General features: G+C 39.6%; 1 protein-coding gene across 1 annotated transcript; it reads right to left on the reverse strand.

Moving 5' to 3' along the window:
- Window positions 1–315: 315 nt before the first annotated feature.
- Window positions 316–18127, reverse strand: LOC112052804 (protein virilizer). The gene is made up of 9 exons (XM_024092028.2): window positions 17876–18127; window positions 15933–16224; window positions 7597–12341; window positions 7213–7470; window positions 6807–6945; window positions 5551–5686; window positions 3106–3174; window positions 2121–2188; window positions 316–909 (listed from the first exon to the last, which is right to left on the reverse strand). Exons 1-9 carry the CDS (start codon window positions 17930–17932, stop codon window positions 845–847), a joined length of 5829 nt encoding a protein of 1942 aa, XP_023947796.2. The 5' UTR covers window positions 17933–18127; the 3' UTR covers window positions 316–844.
- Window positions 18128–23518: the final 5391 nt, after the last annotated feature.

The raw sequence follows: 23518 nt of genomic DNA on the forward strand, positions 1-23518 counted from the left end.
CTTAAGTCACCAATTTTCAACCGTTCTTCCTATACTAATATTATAAACGCGAAAGTTTGTATGGATATTTGGATGTTTGTCACTCTAAAACGCCGCTACTACTGAAACGATTTAGCTGAAATTTGGAATGGAAATAGATTTTACTCTGGATTAACACGTAGGCTACTTTTTATCCTGGAAAATCCATGATTCCTGAGGGATTTGTAAAAAACTAAAAAAAAAATTACGCCAACGAAGTTGTGGATGTCCGTTAGTATTAGTGTATATATGTACAGGTGGTCTATGGAACCAAAGGGGAAAGTAAAATAAACGGTATTTTATTAAATATATTTTATTTACTGAATTTTAACAAGCATTTCAGGTTATTTCTATTATAATCATACTCTTTCTTCCTTACAAGCCCCGGATCTTTGGGCATTCATAAAAAAATCAAGAATACATATTGTAATGCTCTTTTTAGTGGAATTCACAGACGTTGGGACGCCCCCAGGGGATCGTTCATCCGTTGAGTTGAAGAATTCGACACTCATCGGGTGAACGATCCCCTGGGGGTGCCCCTGCCGTCTATGTCAACGTCTCACATATATGAGACATTATATTCCCAGTCGCCAATCACTTAGCTTCATGACAACTCTTCATACTTAGACGTTTGAAGTCTGGACCCTTAAAACCTGCTAACTCCTAAAGCCACCACGGTCCAAACTACATGGTTGGTTACGGTACTCATATTTGAGTTGACATTCAGCTTTTATAATATGACGATGGTCTGGCTGTCGCCGGCTCTCCGTCTATGAGTGTCAATGAACCGCTTGTGCGTTAGTCGTTGCGTCGTGAGCCCGCCAGCCTACCGCATGAAGGAGCGGTGTCGCGGGCCGCGCTGCATGCGCCCGCCGCCCCACCCCATGCCCGCTGGAACACCAAACATTCATTAATATTATTATATTACAATTATGGGGCGTAACTAAGAAACGAGAGGTTCAGTTAAATGTCGTTCTGTTACAGGCAAAACCATTGGCATTGTAACAATGACTCTTGACACTGAGGAAATGTTTATTGGAATTAAAGGTTTGTACCACAGAGTAACCAGAGTGAGTCTTTACAAGTAATGTGAATACTTGTAAAGACCGAAACGTCACGCGTCTCCTTGACAACCGCATATACAAACTTTTTCCATAATTTGTATTTCAAAATTTGACATTAACAACAATTACGTAAATTAATATGATAATCAATAAAAAAAATAAAAAAAAATACTCCATTTTATTTTTTGTGAACAGTTTTTAAAATATTTAAAAACATAAGATATTAATAATTTTCTTGAATAATATTGAAAATCATTGATTATTGATGCGACGGTTCGTGTCGTACTGACTCGAGAATGTATTTGTTTTTGAATTCGTGACGGGTACGACACCGTCGTGTTCCGTACGCTCCATCTGTATATTATTGATTAATCTGTGGTTGGTACTAACCGAGTTCGAAATAACAGCCTCTCTTGGGTAAGCTTGGGTTACTACTACATATAGACGTAGCTCACAGGATTCCTTTATCAAGCCCTGTCGCATAATTTGTTCTTTGCAGACGACTACTGACTATAAACTACCTCCTTGCCAAATTTCATCTTTCTTCATCTAATGGTTTTTGAGATTTCGCGATGAGGGACCTTTCGCTTTTATATATTTAGATTGATACAGAAAATAGGTTGCCTTGGTTAATATGCGACAAAACACATTATTCTTACAAAATCTAGGAAACCATGAACCTAATATATAGTTAAATTAAGCATAAAATAAGTTTTTTTTTGACATACTAAATAACTGATAAAAGACATTACTCAACTGTTTACATCTGGCAACCCTACAGTTGCTGTGCAACAGTGTGTGTGTGCTTTACTTTTTCAATTCTTTTGGGTATTCTCTACTAAAGTATACAATTAATTAAACAATGAGGGAAGGAGATTATGAGGCTGCAATTTAACTAGGCAACCTATGTACAATATGTCAATGTAAATATTCTCCACCATGTATTTGTTATACCAAAACCAATGAAATAACAGATCAGGATATATATTTGTTCTGCCGGATGTCGTAATATGAACGGGCAGCAGCAGGAGTACTCACCACTGACGTAGTGCGCGGGCGCAAAGTGTCCGAAGTGCTGTGCGCCCTCCCACGCGCCGCGACCACGGCTGCAATCACAATCAGACACGTTTAATATCATCATTATCAACCCATATTCGCCTCACTATTGAGCTCGAGTCTCTTCTCAGAATGAGAGAGGTTAGGCCAATAGTCCACCACGCTGGCCCAATGCGGATTGGCTTCACACACGCAGAGAATCGTGAAAATTCTCTGGTATCACGATGTTTTTCCTTCACCGTTTGAGACACGTGATATTTAATTCCTTACTAACTACTATTACTAATTGATAAGTTGGAGATGCATGCTCCGGACCGGATTCGAACCCACACCCTCTGGAATCGAAGGCACTAACACTAAGATTTTTTCGGAATAAACGTAGCCTATGTGTGGCTCCATAACCTCCTCTACCTTCTAGTGAAAGTCCCGCTAAATTGGTTTAGCCGGTTTAAAGATTATTTATTACTGCGTTTTCTAGTACAGGGTCGCCATTCCAGCACTTTAGGACCCCAACGTCCATTTGTTTTTCGAACTATGTGCCCCACCCATTGCCACTTCAGCCTTGCGACTCGTTGTGCTATATCGGTGACTTTGGTTCTTCTGCGTATCTCCTCATTTCTGATACGATCACGTGATAGATATATTTTATATAGAACTTCCCAATACAACATGTACAAAGTTGCGTTAGAACGAAAGAGAACGATATTTCAACTCCATCGCTATTGGTTGACAATTTTTTTGAAAACTCCTTTACACACGCTTGACTTGAAGAGCAAGCTGGTGAATGGTACGAAAAGTGCAATCGGGCGGCGAACAAACGGTGAAAGGGAAAGCTAAACAAGTTTTACTTCAGTCGAGTGGTCTAAAGCACACTCGGGGACAAAAAAGCACCAATGGTGTCAGTTAAGCCAAAGACTCTGGAGACCATTAAGGGTGTACACACATGAAGCGCTGCTGCAATACTCACAGGTGTCGGTAGTGCGCGTGCGGTGCGCCGAAGCGGCCCCGCTCCGCGCCCGCGCCGCGCCGCACGCCTCTGCACACACAGACACACACATTCACAACTTATAGCACATTCCATGTAGTCCATGTCACAAACAAAAATATAGAAATAGAGCCTGTTACGTCCAGCTATAACCCAGAAGCTGCCATGTAAGAGTTGGCCTATAAACCTCGCACATGGTACCATCTGCACGAGGCGCAAGATCAGCATCGGCCTACATTGCCTGACGTCAACCGCGGTTTGCTCTAAAGTTAGGAGTTAGCGATCTTCATTACTTGGTCGATCGTAGTCATTTAGGTATAGGTTAGGTGTAGGTTTTACTTATATAATGTAATAGATCGATTGCAGATCTTAGTTATAATTTATGAATTCAGATCGATCTCCGATCGCGATTCAATGTTTAGTTATAGTTAGTTATAATATATTTTTGTAATAATTATTATATTGCAAAATTTCTTATTAAATAAGTATAAAATCATTCGCTTTTGCATTCTTCAACCCCCTAGCTGCCCCAAAACGTAAGTAGCCGTGTATAAAAATAGTAGTCTGAGACGGTTATGACTTCGCTTGAGCTCGTGTTGGCTCGTGCCAACGATATATATTGTATCCGCAAAGAGTAGGGAGTTAGAGAGGGGTAGCGATCAGGCGGTAACGACTGGCGATGTAAGGCGCTCGCCGTCCGGCTTCAGTATTCTTGTGGCGTTCGAACCGTCTACGTTTCTTGTTATGTAATTCATTATGGGTTACTTGGGATAAGCGGGGAGAATAGCTTGAGCAGTAAATGGTGAGTGTTGCTGTTGGCATGTCGCAAGGGATCCCTTAAACGTATCCGGAACACAAGCCTTTGGGTCTGCTCAAGATATTCTCTGCCATTCTAGGGGCTTGTGTTGGTCATAGTTCGATTTGTTAATTAAGTTGTCCTGACAAATATTGTGAATCATAACCTTTGTTCGACATTGGTTTTCATTTTTGTAATCCACTTCTGAGTCTAAAAATACATACATTGACTTTGGGTTTACTTAACACTTTCATTACCGCTACGATTTTCACGATGTTTTCTCGGGAGCCGCCTACATTTTACGTTGGACTCGCTAGGTGAGTCGCCGGCGCTGCGATACGAATCATTCGACTCGCCACGCGAGTTCAGTGGCATTGCGTTAGGGTAAAAACTATGTTCTGTTATTTTTGTGGCCGTGACAGTGTACGTTACGTGTTTAAAGCAATTAACTAGTATATGGTGTAATTTAACAAAAAGAAAATGGCAAGAAACACTATAAATAAACGAAAAGGTAAGTTTGTTTCGTAATTTATGCAGTGGCTCTCAACTTTTGACCCTTATTTTCAGGCCACCACAAAACACAATAACATAGAACACAAGAATCTCAAAGTCCAGAAAACGTTTGCCAGGGGTTAAAACAGTAGGTACTCCAACAGGTCCAGTAATCGAAAGCCAAGTCACAATGATAGAAAACAAATATACGCGTGCGATAAGGAAAGGGTCGTGCTTAACACTAATCTATATATAAAGAAAGTCGGGTTTGTTACAACACTTCACTCGAGATTGACCAATGAGAGCTTGGCAAAAACAATGTTATCAGGGCTTTTATTGCTTACTATGAGCGTTCATGTTAAAAAATACCGGTTCCTTTTGTTTTGCCGGCAATTTTTAACAATGCGAAGGGATCCTCTTTCAGTTGTAACTCTTAAAGTAATAGACCGAGAGTTGAGTTTGTGTTTTCTGCACCGTTCGTTTAACAAAAACGCAAGGACAGACTCAAAAACTTAGAAGTACCCATTTGGTGAACACCAAATTCGAGCCCCTACAAGGTGTCGAACACAATCCGCCGTTGTTTTACGAGTGAATGTGACTTTTGGTAAAATGAAAATAAAAGTATCTACCTTTTATATATTTCATTTATAAAAGTTTGAGAATCTATGTTAGTGAACTCGCCTAGCGAGTTCAAGGCATTGCAGAATAGTTTATTTTCTTTCGATTATAAACTGGGTCTGCACACCCGGCCCACCACGTTATTCATTAGATTAGTGTATATTTAGTCTTCAGTATTATTTTAAGCAGAAAATACACATGCATTTTGAAAAAAAATTGCAAAAACATTGAACTCGCGAGGCGAGTCTACGGCGCTGGAATAAAATTTACGTGGACTCTCCGGGCGAGTCGGTGGCACTGAACGTGTTAACGCCTACTGTGTAGTCTCTAAAAGTTTAAACAGCCTATACAGAAATATTAAAACCATTTTGTGATGTTGCAACTAAAATAACTTCTCCGTCAGTAGTTGCCGGGTCATGAAGGAATCATTTTGCATTTTTTGCTGACGTTTCATTATCTCTTCTTCATTCACTCCTCTTCAAATCATAATAGCTCTAAGAATCTGCTCGTGAGTGACTCACCGGCTGACGGGCAGCGAGTAGGGCTGGTGCAGGGCGGTGAAGTCGTCCACGTGCAGCGAGGGCGGGCGCGACGTGTTGGGCGGGCGCGAGCGGAACGCGTCGCCGCACTCCGCGCGCACGCGGGTCAGCGCCGCCACTGCGACACAGACAGAAATCATACAAAATACTAAAAAAAAAGTGTAAACTGTCGCCATGCAAAACTTCTCAAAGGAACTCTCTACAATAAAAGTGTGCTCAATAATAATAAATTTGTAATTGTTAAACAACATTGCCGCTTATACTCTGAAACAACTAGTGTACGCCCTTGTGAAACACATATGACTGAAGAGGGGGTTACCCAGGCTTACCCTAACCACCCGGCAGCTTACTTATATCCAAAAAATTTTGATAATTCTACTTTAATAATGAAATCATTACTTTATCAAAAAAAGTTTGTTACCTCGTTTTACGACATTTTTAATTTGTCCACAAAATTTGTGTTTGATTTACGATATGTTTTGAATCGATTCCTTGTTTTTTAAGCTTGTTGGTAACAGAAAAAATGATACAGCTTCAAATTATATTCCGCCGCTTTGGTACACCGGTGAACATTTTACCTTAGAAGAGCAATGAAAAAATTCATTTTTATTCAAGAAACGTACTTTTATTAAGCCAATTATCTAACCACATCCTAATTTATACATCATATTATAATCATCTTCATATACTTTTATATGGGGGTATACCTGGGTTTACACATAACATAACTTTTTCAGGCATTTCAGTAATCTCTTCTTTGGTCTCTGTTCCCTCTTGCTTCCTTTTCCTTGCATTGTTAACATTCTTCTTAGCCGATGGGATTTGTGGGCTGAAGTTATCAGCTCTGACGCCCTTGCAACTATGGAGTATTAACTAACAATTGGAACATCATTTGCAGGAGACTCTCTATGTATCACTTTCCCTATAAGCGATTTCTACAAGGGAACGCCATTTCCTTATCCCACTTTAGTGGTGACGGCAAAATATGTCAGTCTCTTCCATTCGCTTTTATCATTTGTCATCTTATCATCTACTCCTGGTACAGTCATGTCCTCTTTCATACACTCCATCCATCTCTTTTGTGGCCTTTTGCCATGGCTCCCCCGACACGGTCATACGGGCCGAATCGTAGGAGGTCAAACCCGGGACGTGCATGTTCCCGAGCCGCCTTCTTGGCTCCCTACAAGTTATTTGTGGCATTTATGAAAGGGGGCTATGGATCTAGGAAAGGTGCTCACCGGCAGGGCGCTTGTCGTCGCAGGGCATGGCCTCGGGGCGCGCGTCCAGGCAGCCCGCCAGGCGCCGGACGGCCGCCGCCAGGCACTCGGCGCCGCCCGACAGGTGCGCGCTGGCTAGCTCCATGATGTCGCACGACCCCTGCGCAACAAGCAAAGTTTTTGTAATCTATATACAACATCAAGAAAGTAAAAACTTATATGCAATTTGTTGATGGTCATCGAATTTGGAAAATTCAACATCATGACCATGGATGTTCAGTATTTGCCTCATAGAATGGGTTCGCGCACCACGATCTTGAACCGCTGTATAGCAGTGATTTACCAATTTTTTGACTACAAAACGACAGTCCAGGGTTTTAAAAACAACTCTTTGTGGTAGATCGATAATGACGTAGTGTTCAGTCACCAGCTCGTGGTCGTTGCCGTCGTCGTCCCCGCTGGCGGCGGGCACGTTGAGCCAGTAGCCGGTGGTGAGGCGCTCGTCGCTCGCCTCCCCGATGCAGTAGATCTGGCGCGCGCCGAACTGCGCCACCAGCGGCTCGGGCGGCGGCGGCGCGGGCTCCGGCGCCTCGGCGGGGGCCGCCTCCTCCGAACTCTTCAGCTTCTGCAGGTGGCTCATGAGGAAATTCGCGTTGACCAGGACTTCCTCGTCAGAATTTCTTTCCTGAAAAAATGTTAAACAAAACTACAGGGCTGTCTAGATTTAAAAATGCTGATCTCTGAAGTTATGTAAGTATGTACGTTGTGTAGGGCAAGGCCATCACGTTGATTACATAAAAGAAAATTATACCTTCAAAAATTTTTCCAAAGACATAACGGGATGATCTTCGTCAGAAATGCTGTACCCGACCATGTCCGCCATTTCGTTCAGAGACAGGACGCTCTTCCTGCCCAACGTTCCTTCGCCCACGTCGACTTTTAAAATCTTTATCAGATCGATGTACACGGTCAAACACTCCGCTCTCTCCTCTCCGGAACCTTCCACGGCCCATTTGAAATATTTTCCCAAACTTTCCCGTTTCCGCGTCACATACTTTCGAAACTGTTGAAAACCATACTCGTGTTCCGTCAATACGAAATACGCCCTCAGAACGGACACGGCCACTGCGCAAGTTTTAGTCGACGACTCGAGGCAAGCCGCGGAAGCGTCCAAGAAGGCGGCCAAAGCTTCTTTGCTGGGCAAAGAGTTCCCCAAGATGACGTCCGTAGCGGAACTCAACGGCGTCAACGTGATTTCAGCGTCGCAGAACGCCGCCAAAGCGTGGGAGGCGTACTCCTGAGCGGTGACGTGATCGCTCGACGCGTTGGCCAGAGACAAGATGTTGCACAGAGTCGTTTGAACTTCGTTCGATTTAGGTCCCCCCGCACTCACGGATTGTAAAACTGCACACTTGACGGGAGCGTGCGAGACTAGACACGCTAAAAATCCCAACACCCTGGCCAAACTCGCGCTAGCCGGTTCGCCCTCTTTCTGTTCGCGCATCACCGCTCCGACGGCCGCCTTGGCGACCGTGGCGGCCGTGTTGGGAGCCAGGTCGGCTATCTGGACGCAGACTCGGCGCAGCATGTGAACCACGGGCCGGTACGTCGACATGCATATGATCTGAATCATGTCCGTCAAATCGTTGGACAAGGCGTGCAGATGCGCGGACCACATGCGCCGCTCGTTCGCCGCGTCGGCCAGCTCTCGGTCGGAGGGAGCCGCTTTCGTTTGCATCGGCAGAGGCAGGGGCAGCAGTTCGGAAAATACCAACAACCCGGGGACGAACGTGTACGGAGCGGTCATTGTGTAGGAAATCACTTCCGAACACAGAGACGTCCACGGACCTCGACGGATCGAATCCCCGTCTTTGGCGTCGTCCGCTATAGGTTGAGCGTAGGACAAAAGCGCTCTCACTGCAGCTTCGGCAGTCTTCGCGGCCGTCCTGTATCCGATCGAACCTACCGGAAATGCTTTTGCGATTCCGTACGTCTTCAATATTATCGGAGCTGCGGTCAAATCACGGAAACGAGGCCCTCTACAGCGGACGACTCTCGCTACCATGTCATCTAGTAAATTTAAGCAAGGTAGCAACATTTGAGCCAGCTGCAGTCCTCTGATTGACGCGAAGAAAGATGTGTGCATACTCGGTTGATCGAAATGTATGGCCAACAGATCTAGTATTCCAGATATGTGGGCCACGCCGTCCAAAGAGAACAGTTGCAGAACGTTGTACTTGTATTTTAATTCCACGTAATCTTCGATCGGTGACTCGCAGACGATTGCAACGTTTTTCTCGTAATCAGAAATGCAGAAATGACGCAGTATCCTCAGGCACGTCATCAGCTCGCCGGGCAAGTCCGCAGAATGTTCTAGACTAGCTTTGAGTATCTCGATACATTCCACCAAATCTTCGCCCGATAGGACGTTAGGCTTTTCGATAGGTTTCAAATATGGTATCATTTCTTGCAGAACACTCGACACGCTCGGCTCGAATCTGTCGTGATCTTTTGAAACGTTTATCAATCTTTGGCCGTATTTCTTTAAAAATGGAACATTAGCTGCGTATCTGACGGCGGAGACGATTAGCTCTATGGCGTATCCTTTAGCTGGGGATTTCTGCTTAGAAGGTGAATCATTCTTTCCTTTTATTTTTAAATCGTTTTCGAAAACCTTCATGAGACATTCTGGGTTATCCCCCAGAACGATAACGTTTGGTACTGCAGTTTTTCCAATACTGCCAAAACTGAGAGTGTATAAAGCCTGCAATCTGTCAATCAGTTCATTTTCGTCCACTTTTCCCGCCTGTAGATCGCTTATAGATTTCAAGTAGTACATAGCTTTCAATCGATACGCTAGTTCGAGACCCGTAATTTGTGAATCGCTGTAGTTACTGATGCTGCTGTCGTGTGGATATGGAACTTCCTCAGAATTTTGTTGTCCGTAGGGATATTCTAAAACCTTAAATATCAACTCGCACTTCTCCATATTTTTGTATAGAAACTTTAATCCGTTTTCAGAGTTGATTAATTCAAATATAAGATCATGGATCGGACTGGTGACGACTAAGTTGTTGCAAGTCGTCGGACAAGTCAACAAGTACAGACACACTTCCAGAATTTTATGGATTTCAAAAAATTGCAATAGTATTTCATTGGAGCATTCTTTGTTAATTTCAAACTGCGCCGACGCAGGCAGGAATTTTTTCGGTTGAGAAATATGAAAGCATTGAGACCGATACATATAAAGAATTTCCTCGAAAGATTCGACGATAAAGTATATTTCGCTTTCAGATAATTCGCTATCCTCCGGGCGATTGTTTTCTGCCGCGTTATTATTAAATTTCAACACTAAATCGTGTAACTTCCCCAACACTTCATAGATGTTTAACTTTTTAAGAAGAGCGCTCAGTGAAAACTTAACTCTTCCTAAGGGATTCGCCTGCATCATGGCTATAAGAGCCTGGTAACCGTTCACGGGCCTTCTAGAACTATCCGTGTCTTTTTTATCAAATTTCGGATATATTGCATCTTGCATGAAATGATCGATCGCCTCCTTCGATGACAAACAAGCGTTCAGAGCTTTTAAGATTATCAAGCGTATACTCAATGCCATGTATTCCTTGGAATACATCTCGATAAGTTGCATTGTCATGTTTATTCCATTATTCAGCAATAGTTTCATAACGTGGCCGCAATATCGATGTGACATTAACGCTTCGGCGAGACGAATACCACATTTCATGTGCCTTATTTTATATGTTGGTTGTAGTTGGGCTAACGCAAATTCGTAATTCAAACCAATCCTGCAAAAAGTTACAAGCAAATTATAGATATCAGTAAACTCGTCAGGAGATTCCATTCTGCTGTATGTTCTAAATATTCTCAATATTATATCGGTGTTTTTGCATAGACTCGTCAGAGAAACAAATAGTTGTTCACATTGTAGTACCCAATCTTCTCTGGAAGAATTGTCGATCTCTAAAAATGTATTTGAGAAAAACTTCTGTTCTCTTCGTTTGGCTGCAACAGTCATTTCATATATTTTTGATAAATCTATACAAGCATTGCATAGCTCATCGAAACTGGCGCTCATTACATCTTTGATATCCTCATTTTTACCATCAGCAAGGCTAGTTATTTTGTTAACATGCTGATACTTCTTCCACTCAGCTTTAAAAGGATTATAATATTTGATAATTTCATCTGCTCCACAATATTCATGTATATCATATTCGGCTTCCATGTACGAATTTCCGTCGAGATCGTCACAGATATCTTCATCAGATAATATTGGCTCAAATGGTTCAGCATCCATCGATCTATCGTCATCCATACGGTTTGGTGACTCGATAATTTTGGGTGGTGTCGTGTCGACAATTGGCACAGTCACCAGAGTAGGATGCTGAGGATCGACATAAGCAGTGTCGACTTCCTGAGAAGGACTTCTTATTGAGCTCTTATGCCTGTAGCTTTGATGGTAAAAATCTATGCGCGGTATTTGCTTACCACTTCTATCGAATTCAGGGCCCTCTTCTGACCGAACCGAATTTATAGGACTCGATTCACCTTCCCTGGGCGACATAGGTCGTCTTTCTCCAGGAGGAGTTCTAGGTCGTTTTCTTGGATCATCACGGCTGGGCGATCGACTACCGTAACTAGAATCTCTCATGCGATTATATGGAGAGTGTCTCTTTCTGTCGAACGACGTCTGTTTGTCGTACGACGGCGCACGACGTTCGTAAGATGAACCTCGTTTATCGAAAGGTGATAATCTCTTCTCATACGGAGCACATTTGTCGTAAGGAAGCTTTCGTTCGTAAGACGGTGGCCTTTTGTCGTACGGAGAACGTGGCTCGTACGATCCACCGCGAGATCTGTCGTAGGAGGCATCTCTAGTGCGACGATAGTCATCTTTTTTATATGATCCTCTATCCCATTCGCGGTCAATGCTTCTAGAACGCGAACGGCTCAACGGTCTATATTCTCCTTTAACGACAAATTCTCCTCTATCACGACTTCTTGATCTCGAATGTAGTCTATCCAATTCCCTACTTCTATCGCGAAGTCTAGATGATTCACGACTTCGACCTCTATCCATAGAACGTCTACGACTTCTCCCTTCGCGTCGTTCTCTATCTCGGTCTGCTTCTATCGGTCTAGGGCTGTGCCTAAGCCTGTCTCCTTCTCTTTCGCAACTAATATCTCTTCCTTTTTCCCATTCATTCTCTTCCACATGGTGATATGTTCTGGGATCTTTTGGAGGATCATTATCATAGTATTCATTTCTGTACATAGGTTGGTTGTCATAATTTTCTGGGTAGTTACTTCCATATGCTTCTGGGTTGCTAACTGTGACATTACCAGTGTATGCTGGGATGGGGTTGGAAGGCTCTGGGTTCCAGTCCGATGACTGTGGTATGTTGGGCGGAAGAGCGCTAACTTCTCTGGTTATAGGTCTCTGGATGTTCGGTGGTGGGTTTGCAGCTATTGGAGCGTCTGGTAACACTTGGGTTAAATTACCATATACTGCCAATGTAATTGTAGTATACCATCCTGAAAGTAATAGCAAGATTCTAGTTTCTAGTAAAATTATAAATTATCCTTAATTATTATCATTTGAAAAAAAAATACAAACTATGCAAACTAAATGTCATTAAAACTAAAAAGAACATAGTCTTATGTGGGGACTGGAATATTAATATTCTTGTTAAAAATAAAGCGTCTGAACAATTGTTTTCCCTTATTGCGAATTATGGACTTGTAAACCACATAAATAGACCTACTAGGAAATTGTCGTGTATTGACCTAATTGTGAGTAATTTTAAAGGTGCTAAGTCAGATTTGCACTACATTGCACTATCTGATCACGAAACTGCGCAATCGATTACTTTTACGACAAACTCAGACACGGTGAAAACTAAGAAGGAAACTAAATGTTTTATAAAAAGGAGAGATTTTTCGCTAAGTAATAAAAGCAAATTTTTGCAATGCTTATCCGCGCTGTCTTTTAATAATGTATTAACGCAGACCAGCACAAATGAGTCATTCGAAATGTTTCATAGTGAATTAATTTTATTTTACGACCTGTGTTTTCCTATTATCACAGTCAAAACAATGGATAAAAATATTAAAAATAAATGGATTTCAAAGGGGTTAAAAAAATCATGTATAATAAAAAGAAAATTATACTTAGAATACAGGTTATCTGCGGCAAACAAACGGTTAAATAAAGTATATTACACGAAATATTCACGTTTATTAAAAATTTGCATACATAAATCACAAAGGATTTCTAACACTAATTACATATTAAAATCTAAAAATAAATGCAAAGCAGCCTGGGATATCATAAACTCAAATCTTAACTCAAATAAAGTATGTAATGAAATAAAAGAAATTAAAAACAGCAAAAATAATACGTTGTCTTATCCGATACAGATTGCTGAAGAGTTTAACAATTATTTCATAAACATAAGCAACGCTAACGCAAATAGTAACTCAATACCTTCAACTAATACGTTATCACATTGTTGCTCATCTTTGTTTCTTTCACCAGTAAATCCGAATGATGTAAGTAAATATATTACTCAACTAAAGGATACTAATTCCTCAGGATATGATGGACTTAACACTAAGATCATAAAATCTTGTGCAAAATTCATCGCAACACCTCTTAGTCATATCATAAACCTGTCATTTATAGAAGGTGTATTTCCTTGCAATTTGAAAAAATCTATAGTAAAGCCATTACATAAGAAAAACGACAAAAAGGAAATGAGTAACTACCGCCCAATTACTCTCATCCCCATCCTGTCAAAAGTTTTTGAAAAAATTATGTTCGATAAAATATACAGCTTCATAACATCTTTTAATATACTTAAGAGAGAACAATTTGGCTTTAGGAAACAAAGTAGCACAACTCTTGCCTGTTTTAATCTAACAAAATTAATATTAGAAAGTTTGGACTCTAATCATAGTGTAGTTTCAATATTCCTAGATATGACAAAGGCATTTGACCTAATCAGCCATAAAATACTAATCAGTAAATTGGAAAAATATGGTATAAGAGGCGAGGCATTAGGCTGGATTCAAAGTTACCTTTTTGAACGAAAACAATGTGTTGAAATTTCTAAAACTACAGGACTACACACACACTCATACCGCTCAAAGTTTAAAACCCAAAACCCGTACGGAGTACCTCAAGGAAGCGTGCTAGGTCCTTTATTATTTTTATTATATATAAACGACCTTCCTAATGTTATCTCACATAAATGTATATTATACGCCGATGATACAACGATTATAGTTAAATCGAAAGACAAACATAATCTCGAGGAAAAAATTAATAAAGCAATTGCATCAGTCCTAGAATGGTTAAAACAAAATAACCTTAGTATTAATATGAGTAAAACACATTATATACAATACCAGACACTTAACTCACACCCAGTAGATTTAAGTATTGTACACAATTCGCAAAACATAGAAGAAAGAAATACGGCAAATTTTCTAGGGATAACAGTGGATAAACATTGTAATTGGAAGGCACATATCGAGATAGTATGTAACAGAATAGATAGGTTTATTTACGCCTTGAAAAGGGTTGCACAAATTAGTGGAAAAAAAACGGCTTTGTTAGCGTACCATGGACACGTTTCATCTATATTGCGCTATGGATTAATTTTATGGGGTAACTCAATAGATGCGAAAAAAGCCTTCATTAAACAAAAGGCTTGTATAAGGTCAGTGTTTCAAGCCAATCCTTTAGATAGCTGTAAACCTCTGTTCAAAAACAATAAAATCTTACCGCTGCCATGCCTTTATATATTTGAAACGTTGCTGTTCGTAAAAAAGAATCCAACTCTGTTCCCTACCAAAAAACTAATGTGCCCAAACTGGCGGGGCAGGCAACCAAATAAAATCTGTGTGCCACCGAGACGGCTGGTTCTTCTCTCAAATAATTGCTTCTGTATGGCTGTTTCTTTGTACAATAAGCTTCCAGAATCATATAAAACTATGCCCCTAATAAAGTTTAAGCGAATAATCTTCTCCATTTTAAATAATAAGAATTATTATAGTGTTGACGAGTACATGAATGACATGAAATTTTGTAATGTATAAATATTGACGTTTTATAATTGTAGGTATAATAAATTATTGTAAAATTCTGTAAATATTTGCACGCTGATATATCAGTAAATTGTGTTGGAATTTTTTATCTATAGTGTAAGAACCATTGTAACCCACAGTTTCAGCAAATAAATTATTATTATTATTATTATTATTATTATTATTATTACAATACTAGAGTTTTGAATTAAAAACTAATCAAAATTACTTTATTTTAATTTATTTTACAGTTAAGCTACAGTAGAATATTTTCAAACATTAAAAAACCATCATCCAGCATTGAAAGAAAACAACCTAAGACAGTATTTTGTACATATAAGAAATAATTTTATACTCAAAAGGAAAAAACTGAACTCTTATAAGATCACTTTTTTGATCCCTTTATTTCAGGCATTCCTGAGATATCTTTATTTCAGACAGACAAAAAAGTAATCATAAAAGAGTTCCGTTTTTGTGATAAGAGTTCAGTGGAGGTTTCAAGTTAAAAATCGTATACTCATATAGGTGTGTAAGTATACTCCCATGAAGTTGTGAAAAAAATAAACTTCTAAATTTAAGTAAAAAATATACAGTTGTTTACTCAGCAAAAATACATTATTGTCAAACTCATACATCTGGTTGACCACAACTATGAGTACGAAATTCGGCAAGTTTTGTGGTCTATAACAATGTTACTTGAATGTACTAGAAAAAATTTCAAACTACACATTTGTGATTAAATGTTAAAAAACATGTGGTCTGAAATTTGAGAAAGGCTCAGCAATAACTATTCAATTTGATTACTGGACTATTTATCCTGATCCTATGTACTGAAACCTCAGTGGTCCAGTCTGACTCACACTCGTCCAGTTCTATAATATAACATGCATAAATGCCAACATCAAACAAAATCTTTGGAATACAATTTGTAAATTGAATTATAGGTTTTAATACTGCCAAACCGTGACTCAAAAGTATGTGTGGGAATGGACAACATAACAGTTTCACACAGTTCAATGAAGCTAGCATTCTCACCCCTAAGAACAAGCCCATCAGTGGGTATCCTAGGCTGGTCCACGCCAGACAAGCACTCCATGTGAATCTGCCCATTCTGGCAATAGTCAATACTGCCTAGTGCTTCGAAAGTTGATGCTCCCGGCTTGCTCAAGTCATTCACAAAGAAGTCTATGTGAAACTTTGTAGGGTTTGTTGCCCCGAGCCTTACTCCTCCAGGGAAGTCCCCCTCCACACGAGCGCCGAGCGGGATGATGCGTATCTCCCGCACATATACTGATTTGGGAAATTGAACCAAATCTAAGTTTAGCTCCTGGAAACCAAAAAATTTACATGAATGGATTGGATGATCAAGCCAACGTAGCATAGGTGGTAAAGAATTGAACCCTGTATCTGGTTCCTTGAATTTGTATGTTAAGTTTGCTTTGTGGTAGTCTTAGGTTATGGCTAATTAACGCCCAATTGGCATCACACATTGACACCAAATAATATAGAATGCCAATATCCATCATGTCACACAAAAATGTTTTAGAAAAATAAATTAAGCCAAGTACCATATTAGACTGCATTATTAGTTATATATTTAAAGAGGCTAGTGATAAGGGCCAGACGAGTAATTAGTACTTTTATTTTCTACAAGTTAGCCCTTGACTACAATCTCACCTGATGGTAAGTGATGATGCAATCTAAGATGGAAGCGGGCTAACTTGTTAAGAGTAGAATGATATCCACACTCCTTTCATTTCTACACAACATCATACTGGAATGTTAAATTGCTGGCGGTATGCCGTTGTGGTAGGGTGGTAACTGGCCATGGTCGAAGACTCCCACCAGCCAGACCTGGACCAATTAAGAAAACCTCAATCAGCCCAGCCAGGGATTAAACTCAGGATCTCTGTCTTGTAAATCCACGGCAGATACCACTTCGCCACGGAGGCCGTCAAAACTAACTAACTAGGGACCACTTCACCCAATTCCTTACATATAATATAGTTTATGCTGTAGAAGTGGGTGCAAGTAGCATATCAACTAAATCTGTCTGTAACCTGCTTGGCCTAACAGCATAAGTTTTATATCTATAACAACATAAACCATTACTTATTATTTATAGTTTTATATTTAGGTTGACATTTGTCAATTTCTCTTCATGACAAATATTTGACGGCCTCCGTGGTGCAGTGGTATGAGCGGTGGCTTTACAAGACGGAGATGGGTTCAATCCCCGGCCGGGCCAATTGAGGTTTTCTTAATTGGTCCAGATCTGGCTGGTGGGAGGCTGTGGTCGTGGTTAGTTACGACCTTACCGGCAAAGACTTGGTTTAAATTAAAGTGGTACACTTTAATTTAAACCAAGTCAGCTAATATCTATCTATCTATCTATCAGATGATAATATAATCAAACAAATTAGTCAGCACAAGAACAAAATAAGAAAAAAAAGGACATATTTTGCTCTTTTATAGTTTTACAACTAAAACAATATTTTGTCATCTACTAATCTTGGATGCTACCTGCACATAAGAGAATTGAGAAGCAAAACAAATCATATAAATAATAATAATTATTATTAATATTTATTTGTTATTGGCCGAATTAATATATTTTAACTTGAAAAAAAATATAGGAATGAATAATTATCATAATAGAAATTATCTGATGATTATTTAATCTCTAACATTGAAATTTTTTAAAAATAACATTATGTTTTTTTGATTGTAAGTTAACTTGAGTTCTGTACTCTAGATTTGTATGAAAGTCTCTTGCGCTCATGAGAACAGTATGAATAACACTACTAACCACTTTTTGTCAATTATTGGGTTCTGTTGCTTTTCATACAAAATCTTTACAGGTTCTCAGAAGCAGTCAACATTACCCAGGTAAAATGTTGTATGCACTGCATTGTATTCTACGTATAGTACCGGTTTGATAATATGGTCGAAATAGAGGTATAACAATTCATATTTACCTCGCTAGTATCGTGTGAGAATGTATCGAAAAATAATAGATCCGGCTGATCAGTCATCTTGCCTCTCACGTCTCTCGACGTTCAGCACCATTCAGTACATTGAGGAAGAACATGGGTGTCGCACATTCCTACAAAACAATAATAGCCTATCACTCACTATTTTAAATTAACTCAAATCATTAATCAACAATAAGAAAATAAAAATAATGCTTTCGAAAACTTTTGATACCACGTACCACAGACAAAAAACAACAATCATAATTCATAGATTAGATAGAAGACACACGTCAAAATCAAAACAAATTGACATTGACACTGACATTTGATACCATTTTTTTTAAACTGACCTAGCGGTTGAGTTCTAGTTTTTTTGAGCCTAACATTTGACAAGTACACAAGCAAAGCCATAGCTCAACGTAATACTTGTCTGTGTTTCAATGTTGGTATTATACGTGGACAGAAGGGTTTTCGATTCTCCATCATCATCATCATCATCATCATCATCATCATCATCATATCAGCCGATGGACGTCCACTGCAGGACATAAGCCTTTTGTAGGGACTTCCAAACATCACGATCCTGAGCCTCCTGCATCCGTCGAATCCCTACGACTCGCTTGATGTCGTCATCGTCAGTTCACCTGGCGGGTGTCGACCAACACTGCACTTTGTAGTGGGCGGTCGCCATTCTACCACCTTGAGACCCCAACGTCCATCGGCTCTTCGAACTATGTGCCCCGCCCATTGCTACTTCAGCTTCGCCACAAGTAGAGCTATGTCGGTGACTTTGGTTCTTCTGCGGATCTCATCGTTTCTGATTCGATCACGCAAAGATACTCCTAGCATGACTCGTTCCTTCGCCCGCTGTGTAACTCTGAGCCTTCATATGATATCGACCTTAGACCATTAAAAGGAAAGGACCTGCCTCGTAAACCGTTACCCCTCTGTCAAAGATCAAGAATCAATGATCTAACGCTTTCATAAAAACTGTTGCTATAGAATCGATTTTTCATTGTTGTAACGTTCTCAACTGTAACTGGGTGGAGCGATACATGAGCATTACACATTATTTTCGTTTTATACGTATTCATTTTCAGGCCCACCTGTTTAGAAACTCTGCTGATGTCATTGAGCATGGTATTAAGATCATCCAGTCTCTGCCATGTTGACTACATCGTCCGCGAACCGCAGCTAAGTGATGTACTCGCCATTGATGTTCCAGTCCAGAATCTTAAAGACGTCGGTAAATAGCTTCGGAGAGATCACATCTCCCTGACGCACTCCTGGCTGCAACTGGATTGGCCTTGTGGTCTGATCTGTCTGAATACGGACTGACCAATGATAATTTTATACTATAGATCGGTCGGATTTTATACTATAGACCTACAAAATCACCGTAAAAAGTGATCCGAATAATAAATAGGCTGCAAACTAAATAAAATAAAATAAATAAAATAACATACATACAGCTGAACGTAGAACCTCCTCCTTTTTGGAAGTTGGTTAATAAAGTAAACAAAGGGAAATGGTGATGACACCGCTAGATGCGGAAATCCTGTTCACGATGCAGGCTGGTTTATTTACGTTTTAATGTGGAGGAAAATGTTGCGTCTTCATTTCCTCGTCCACATAAATATCTCATTCGATTTATTTTGCAAGACATAATCACTAATAGTCACACAAGTTAGCTTCAGTTTGTTCCTTAGGTTATTTCCTGTAGCCGTAGGAAGGTTGAGATCTGTCGTGAATAGATAATCAGTAGAGAAAATGTTAAAATCATGAGGTGGGTACTAAATATTAAGTTTTTTTTGTTGGTTCACTAAATAGTTATTTTATTGGTTGAAGATAAAAGATAAATAATTGTGAAATTTAAAAAAAACTTTTTAGAAGAGAAATTTGGAATAATCTACCACATTATGAATTTATGAATTCGAATTTTATTGTAATTTATTCTTAGATAACAGCCAGCAGGTTTTTTGATTAAAGAAAGGCTTCTTTGATGAGGTAAATGGGGTCTTGTTACATGACCCACCTCGCCACTTTACCGCAAGTTTGTGGGCTTCGACCGCAATGCGAGGGTGGGATTAGGTACACTCGGGCTTCTTAAAACCTTTCTTATCGTAATCACCGAATTATCTTTTTCCGGTCAATTGAACAATTAAGAAATGTTGGTATTGAAGTGGACTATAATAATTGTTTTAGATAAATAAAATAGAATAGTTAACTAAATGAAAATACAGCTTACAGTTTATAGATTTATCACTAGTCAGTTTTTCAAATTTATTTATAAGAAATAGGTACCTATTTACTACTAAACTGAAACTGTGTGCCACATGAACTGTCGCATACATACCTATTTTCATACGGTTTTCATTCAAGTAAATAAAGCGATTCATGAGTAAACTCTAAATAAGTTTGGCTTTTCTTCTCCCTCCGATATCCGCGGATAAGGATACGGTTATTTATGGATAACCACATCTCTCGAACCAAGGGCTTAGCTACCGCCGTATCAATTATACGCCGTACAAATTATAAAACAAAAATTAGTAACATTTAATCCACAATCTCTCTTAAACTGCTAAAGAGATTTTCTCGATTTGCCGCTCGTCTATTGGGCCCCAAACTAATTTTGATATAGGGCCTTTCCAAGGTATGCTACGCCACTGACTCGTACGTACTAAATTACGTTACGGTACGTTGCCAGGTACTCGATTTTTGTGGTACTTACCAGTTCAGAGTTTAAGGTTATCCATTAAATAAAAGCGAGACAGCCCTTGTTTTAAAAAAAAACGCTCACAATCAAATCGCTTATAAATCTGACAGACTCTAGACAGGTGCGTTAAACTTATGCCCTTTGTTTGCGCCGAGGTTAATAAAGCACCCGGATGATCAGGAAATATTATACAATTTCTTATGAGGAAAATATTCAATAACTACCTATGGGTAGGTACTTATTTTCATACTTAGTACTTACTGCTAAAGTTACCGACAATCATAAGCATGTATTACAGCAATTTAGTCTTTAGTACTTGTAAATAAGACCTATAATTATATACAAACTTATCCGCGTTTGTGCCGTATGTTTTCCCTAACCATTTCGTGCATGGTAGTGTCAGGCAATAGAAATAGCACAGGTTAGAAAGTATACAGTAGGGTAGAGGAGGATAAATAAAGCACATTTATCGCTACTATATTTTAATTATTATGAGTATTTCTAGGATATTTTATATTTATGTAACTATTTAGCCTTAACTGTCTCATTGGGCTGTGAGTCGCTAGTTTGGACATAGATGTGGTCCTAGAATTCGATTTCTACTCGTATATCTGGCCATCCAAAACATAAAAGATATAGGGATATTCCTTGTGAAAAAAAATCTTAATAGCACTCTGGAATTATTAGGTAAATTGATGGTGCAGATGCTTCGAAGTGCATGAACCCTCGGGTCCTAAAGGCATTCGCATGCCTGATCTCTTTCCGGTTGTTACGATAAACCGTCCCATTGGATTACGAGACCAATAACAGAGAGTACACCTGAGTTTGCACTCACATTTGTGACTATAACTATAAATATTTATTTATTACTTAGCTGTTCCTAATGAAAGTACATGATTGTAGAGTGTACACAAACAAAGACAGGCAGTTTTATGAACAGTGAGTCAAATATCAATAAATATTAGTCTTCAAACTAGGTATGTAATACTGACGACATCTGTAACGGAGGTCCTGGGTTCGATCCCCAGCTGGGCCCATTGAGGTTTTCTTAATCGGTACAGGTCTGGCTGGTGGGAGGCTTCGGCCGTAGTTTGTTACCACCCTACCGGTAAAGACGAACCGCCAAGCGATTTAGAAACCGAAAGGGGTTTGGATTTCAATCTACTTCCGCTGCCATCTTTGTATTATAGTTAGCTGAGATTGTAGTCAAGGGCTTACTTACTTGTTAAGCAATGAAAAAAATACAACAGTACATGATTTATTGGGATTATCAGATTCACTGAAAAATGTGGATTAAACTAATGTTCCCGCTGGGGAGCCAATAAATTGTGTATTATTCCCGACCTTCAAATCTAAAAAAAAATCATACAACTGTAAGATACTTACACTGTGACCAACTACATCAGTTTAACATCCAAGATAATCATTATCCTTGTAATTTATTCTTATTAATATTTAATTTAATTCTTGGAAAAAACACGATTATTTTAGAAGATTTCATTGAAAAAATATATAACGTATATAGGGAGATAGCCGTGATAGCCCAGTGGATATGACCTCTGCCTCCGATTCCGGAGGGTGTGGGTTCGAATCAGGGATCCGGCATGCACCTCCACCTTTTGTATGCATTTTAAGAAATTAAATGTCACGTGTCTCAAACGGTGAAGGAAAAACATCGCGAGGAAACCTCCATACCAGATAATTTTCTTAATTCTCTGCGTGTGTGAAGTCTGCCAATCTGCATTGGGCCAGCGTGGTGGACTATTGGCCTAACCCCTCTCATTCTGAGAGAATACTCGAGCTCAGCAGTGAGCCCAATATGGGTTGATAATGATGAAGATGACTTAACTCATGATTAACATACTTATTCAAACAAACCTGTAGTACTAGTACTAAATAGTAAGTAATAGTAGAAAAATGCAGTTTTGAAAATATAGGCTACTCCATGGAAAAATTAGGCCAGACGCGATTGTAAAAAAAAGCTGTTTGGAAAAATGGCGACTGTGCGGTGTCCGGTGCCGATGTCGCGACTTGCGAGTGGCGCGGGCGGGGTGCGGGGCGCGGGGACTGGGGCGCGTGTTTACTCGCCGCCTCGCCGCGCTACCTGCCGAGTGCCGAGTTGACGACCACCTGTGCGAATCGCGGTTGCCAGTTGCGGAAATCTCCCGACTTTCAGGGGAAAATTTGGCAGTACTCATTAAAAGGTTCTCGCTTTGTTGTTCGCAGGAAGCACTACAAGATTTCTTGTAGTGTAATCTAAAATGATGTTTTATAACGAAACAGTGTGCATCTCAAAATATTAAAAATTAATAAAAGAGATGGCCCAATATTGCCCCTGGTATCTTATTATTGAAAAATAATAAGAGACCTCATTATATAAATGTACTAAAATGGCCTTACAATAATTATTTTGTAAGATATTAACAGAAATCTAGGAAGTAGCGGGGTTTTTAAATAAATTAATTTTTACCTTCTAGGTAGGTATCATAATGAGATGTTATAATTCTCAATATGCAATAACTGAAAGCTGTGAAGCCAACAGCTAGATTGTTTTCGACACTTCCAAGAAATATCGTCATTTATATTTGAACCGAAATATACACATCATCATCATCATAATCATCATCATCATAATCATCATCATCATCATCATCATCATCATCATCATCATCATCATCATCATTATCATCATCATCATCATCATCATCATCATCATCATCATCATCATCATCATCATCATCATCATCATCATCATCATCATCATCATATAAACTTACACACATTATGGTTTTAAGCCGTCAGCATGCAGTGGTTCCCTGCAACCCGCTTGATGCCTCGGTAAACCAACAATGCGCTTTCAGATGCGGGGTCGCCATTCCAGCATTTTGACACCCCAATATCCATCGGCACACACACCCTTGACTAATATT

The sequence above is a fragment of the Bicyclus anynana genome, chromosome 15 (assembly GCF_947172395.1).
Source record: "Bicyclus anynana chromosome 15, ilBicAnyn1.1, whole genome shotgun sequence".
NCBI lineage: Eukaryota > Metazoa > Arthropoda > Insecta > Lepidoptera > Nymphalidae > Bicyclus > Bicyclus anynana.

Excerpts from the sequence above, each read along its gene's own strand:
- LOC112052804 (XM_024092028.2), bottom strand. The coding sequence starts at position 17,932 with ATGACTGATCAGCCGGATCTATTATTTTTCGATACATTCTCACACGAT. Across the intron at positions 7,471-7,596 it reads CTTTGGAAAAATTTTTGAAG|GAAAGAAATTCTGACGAGGA; the intron begins GTATAATTTTCT and ends ACATTTTTTCAG. Across the intron at positions 2,189-3,105 it reads CACGCGCACTACCGACACCT|CCGTGGTCGCGGCGCGTGGG; the intron begins GTGAGTATTGCA and ends TTGTGATTGCAG.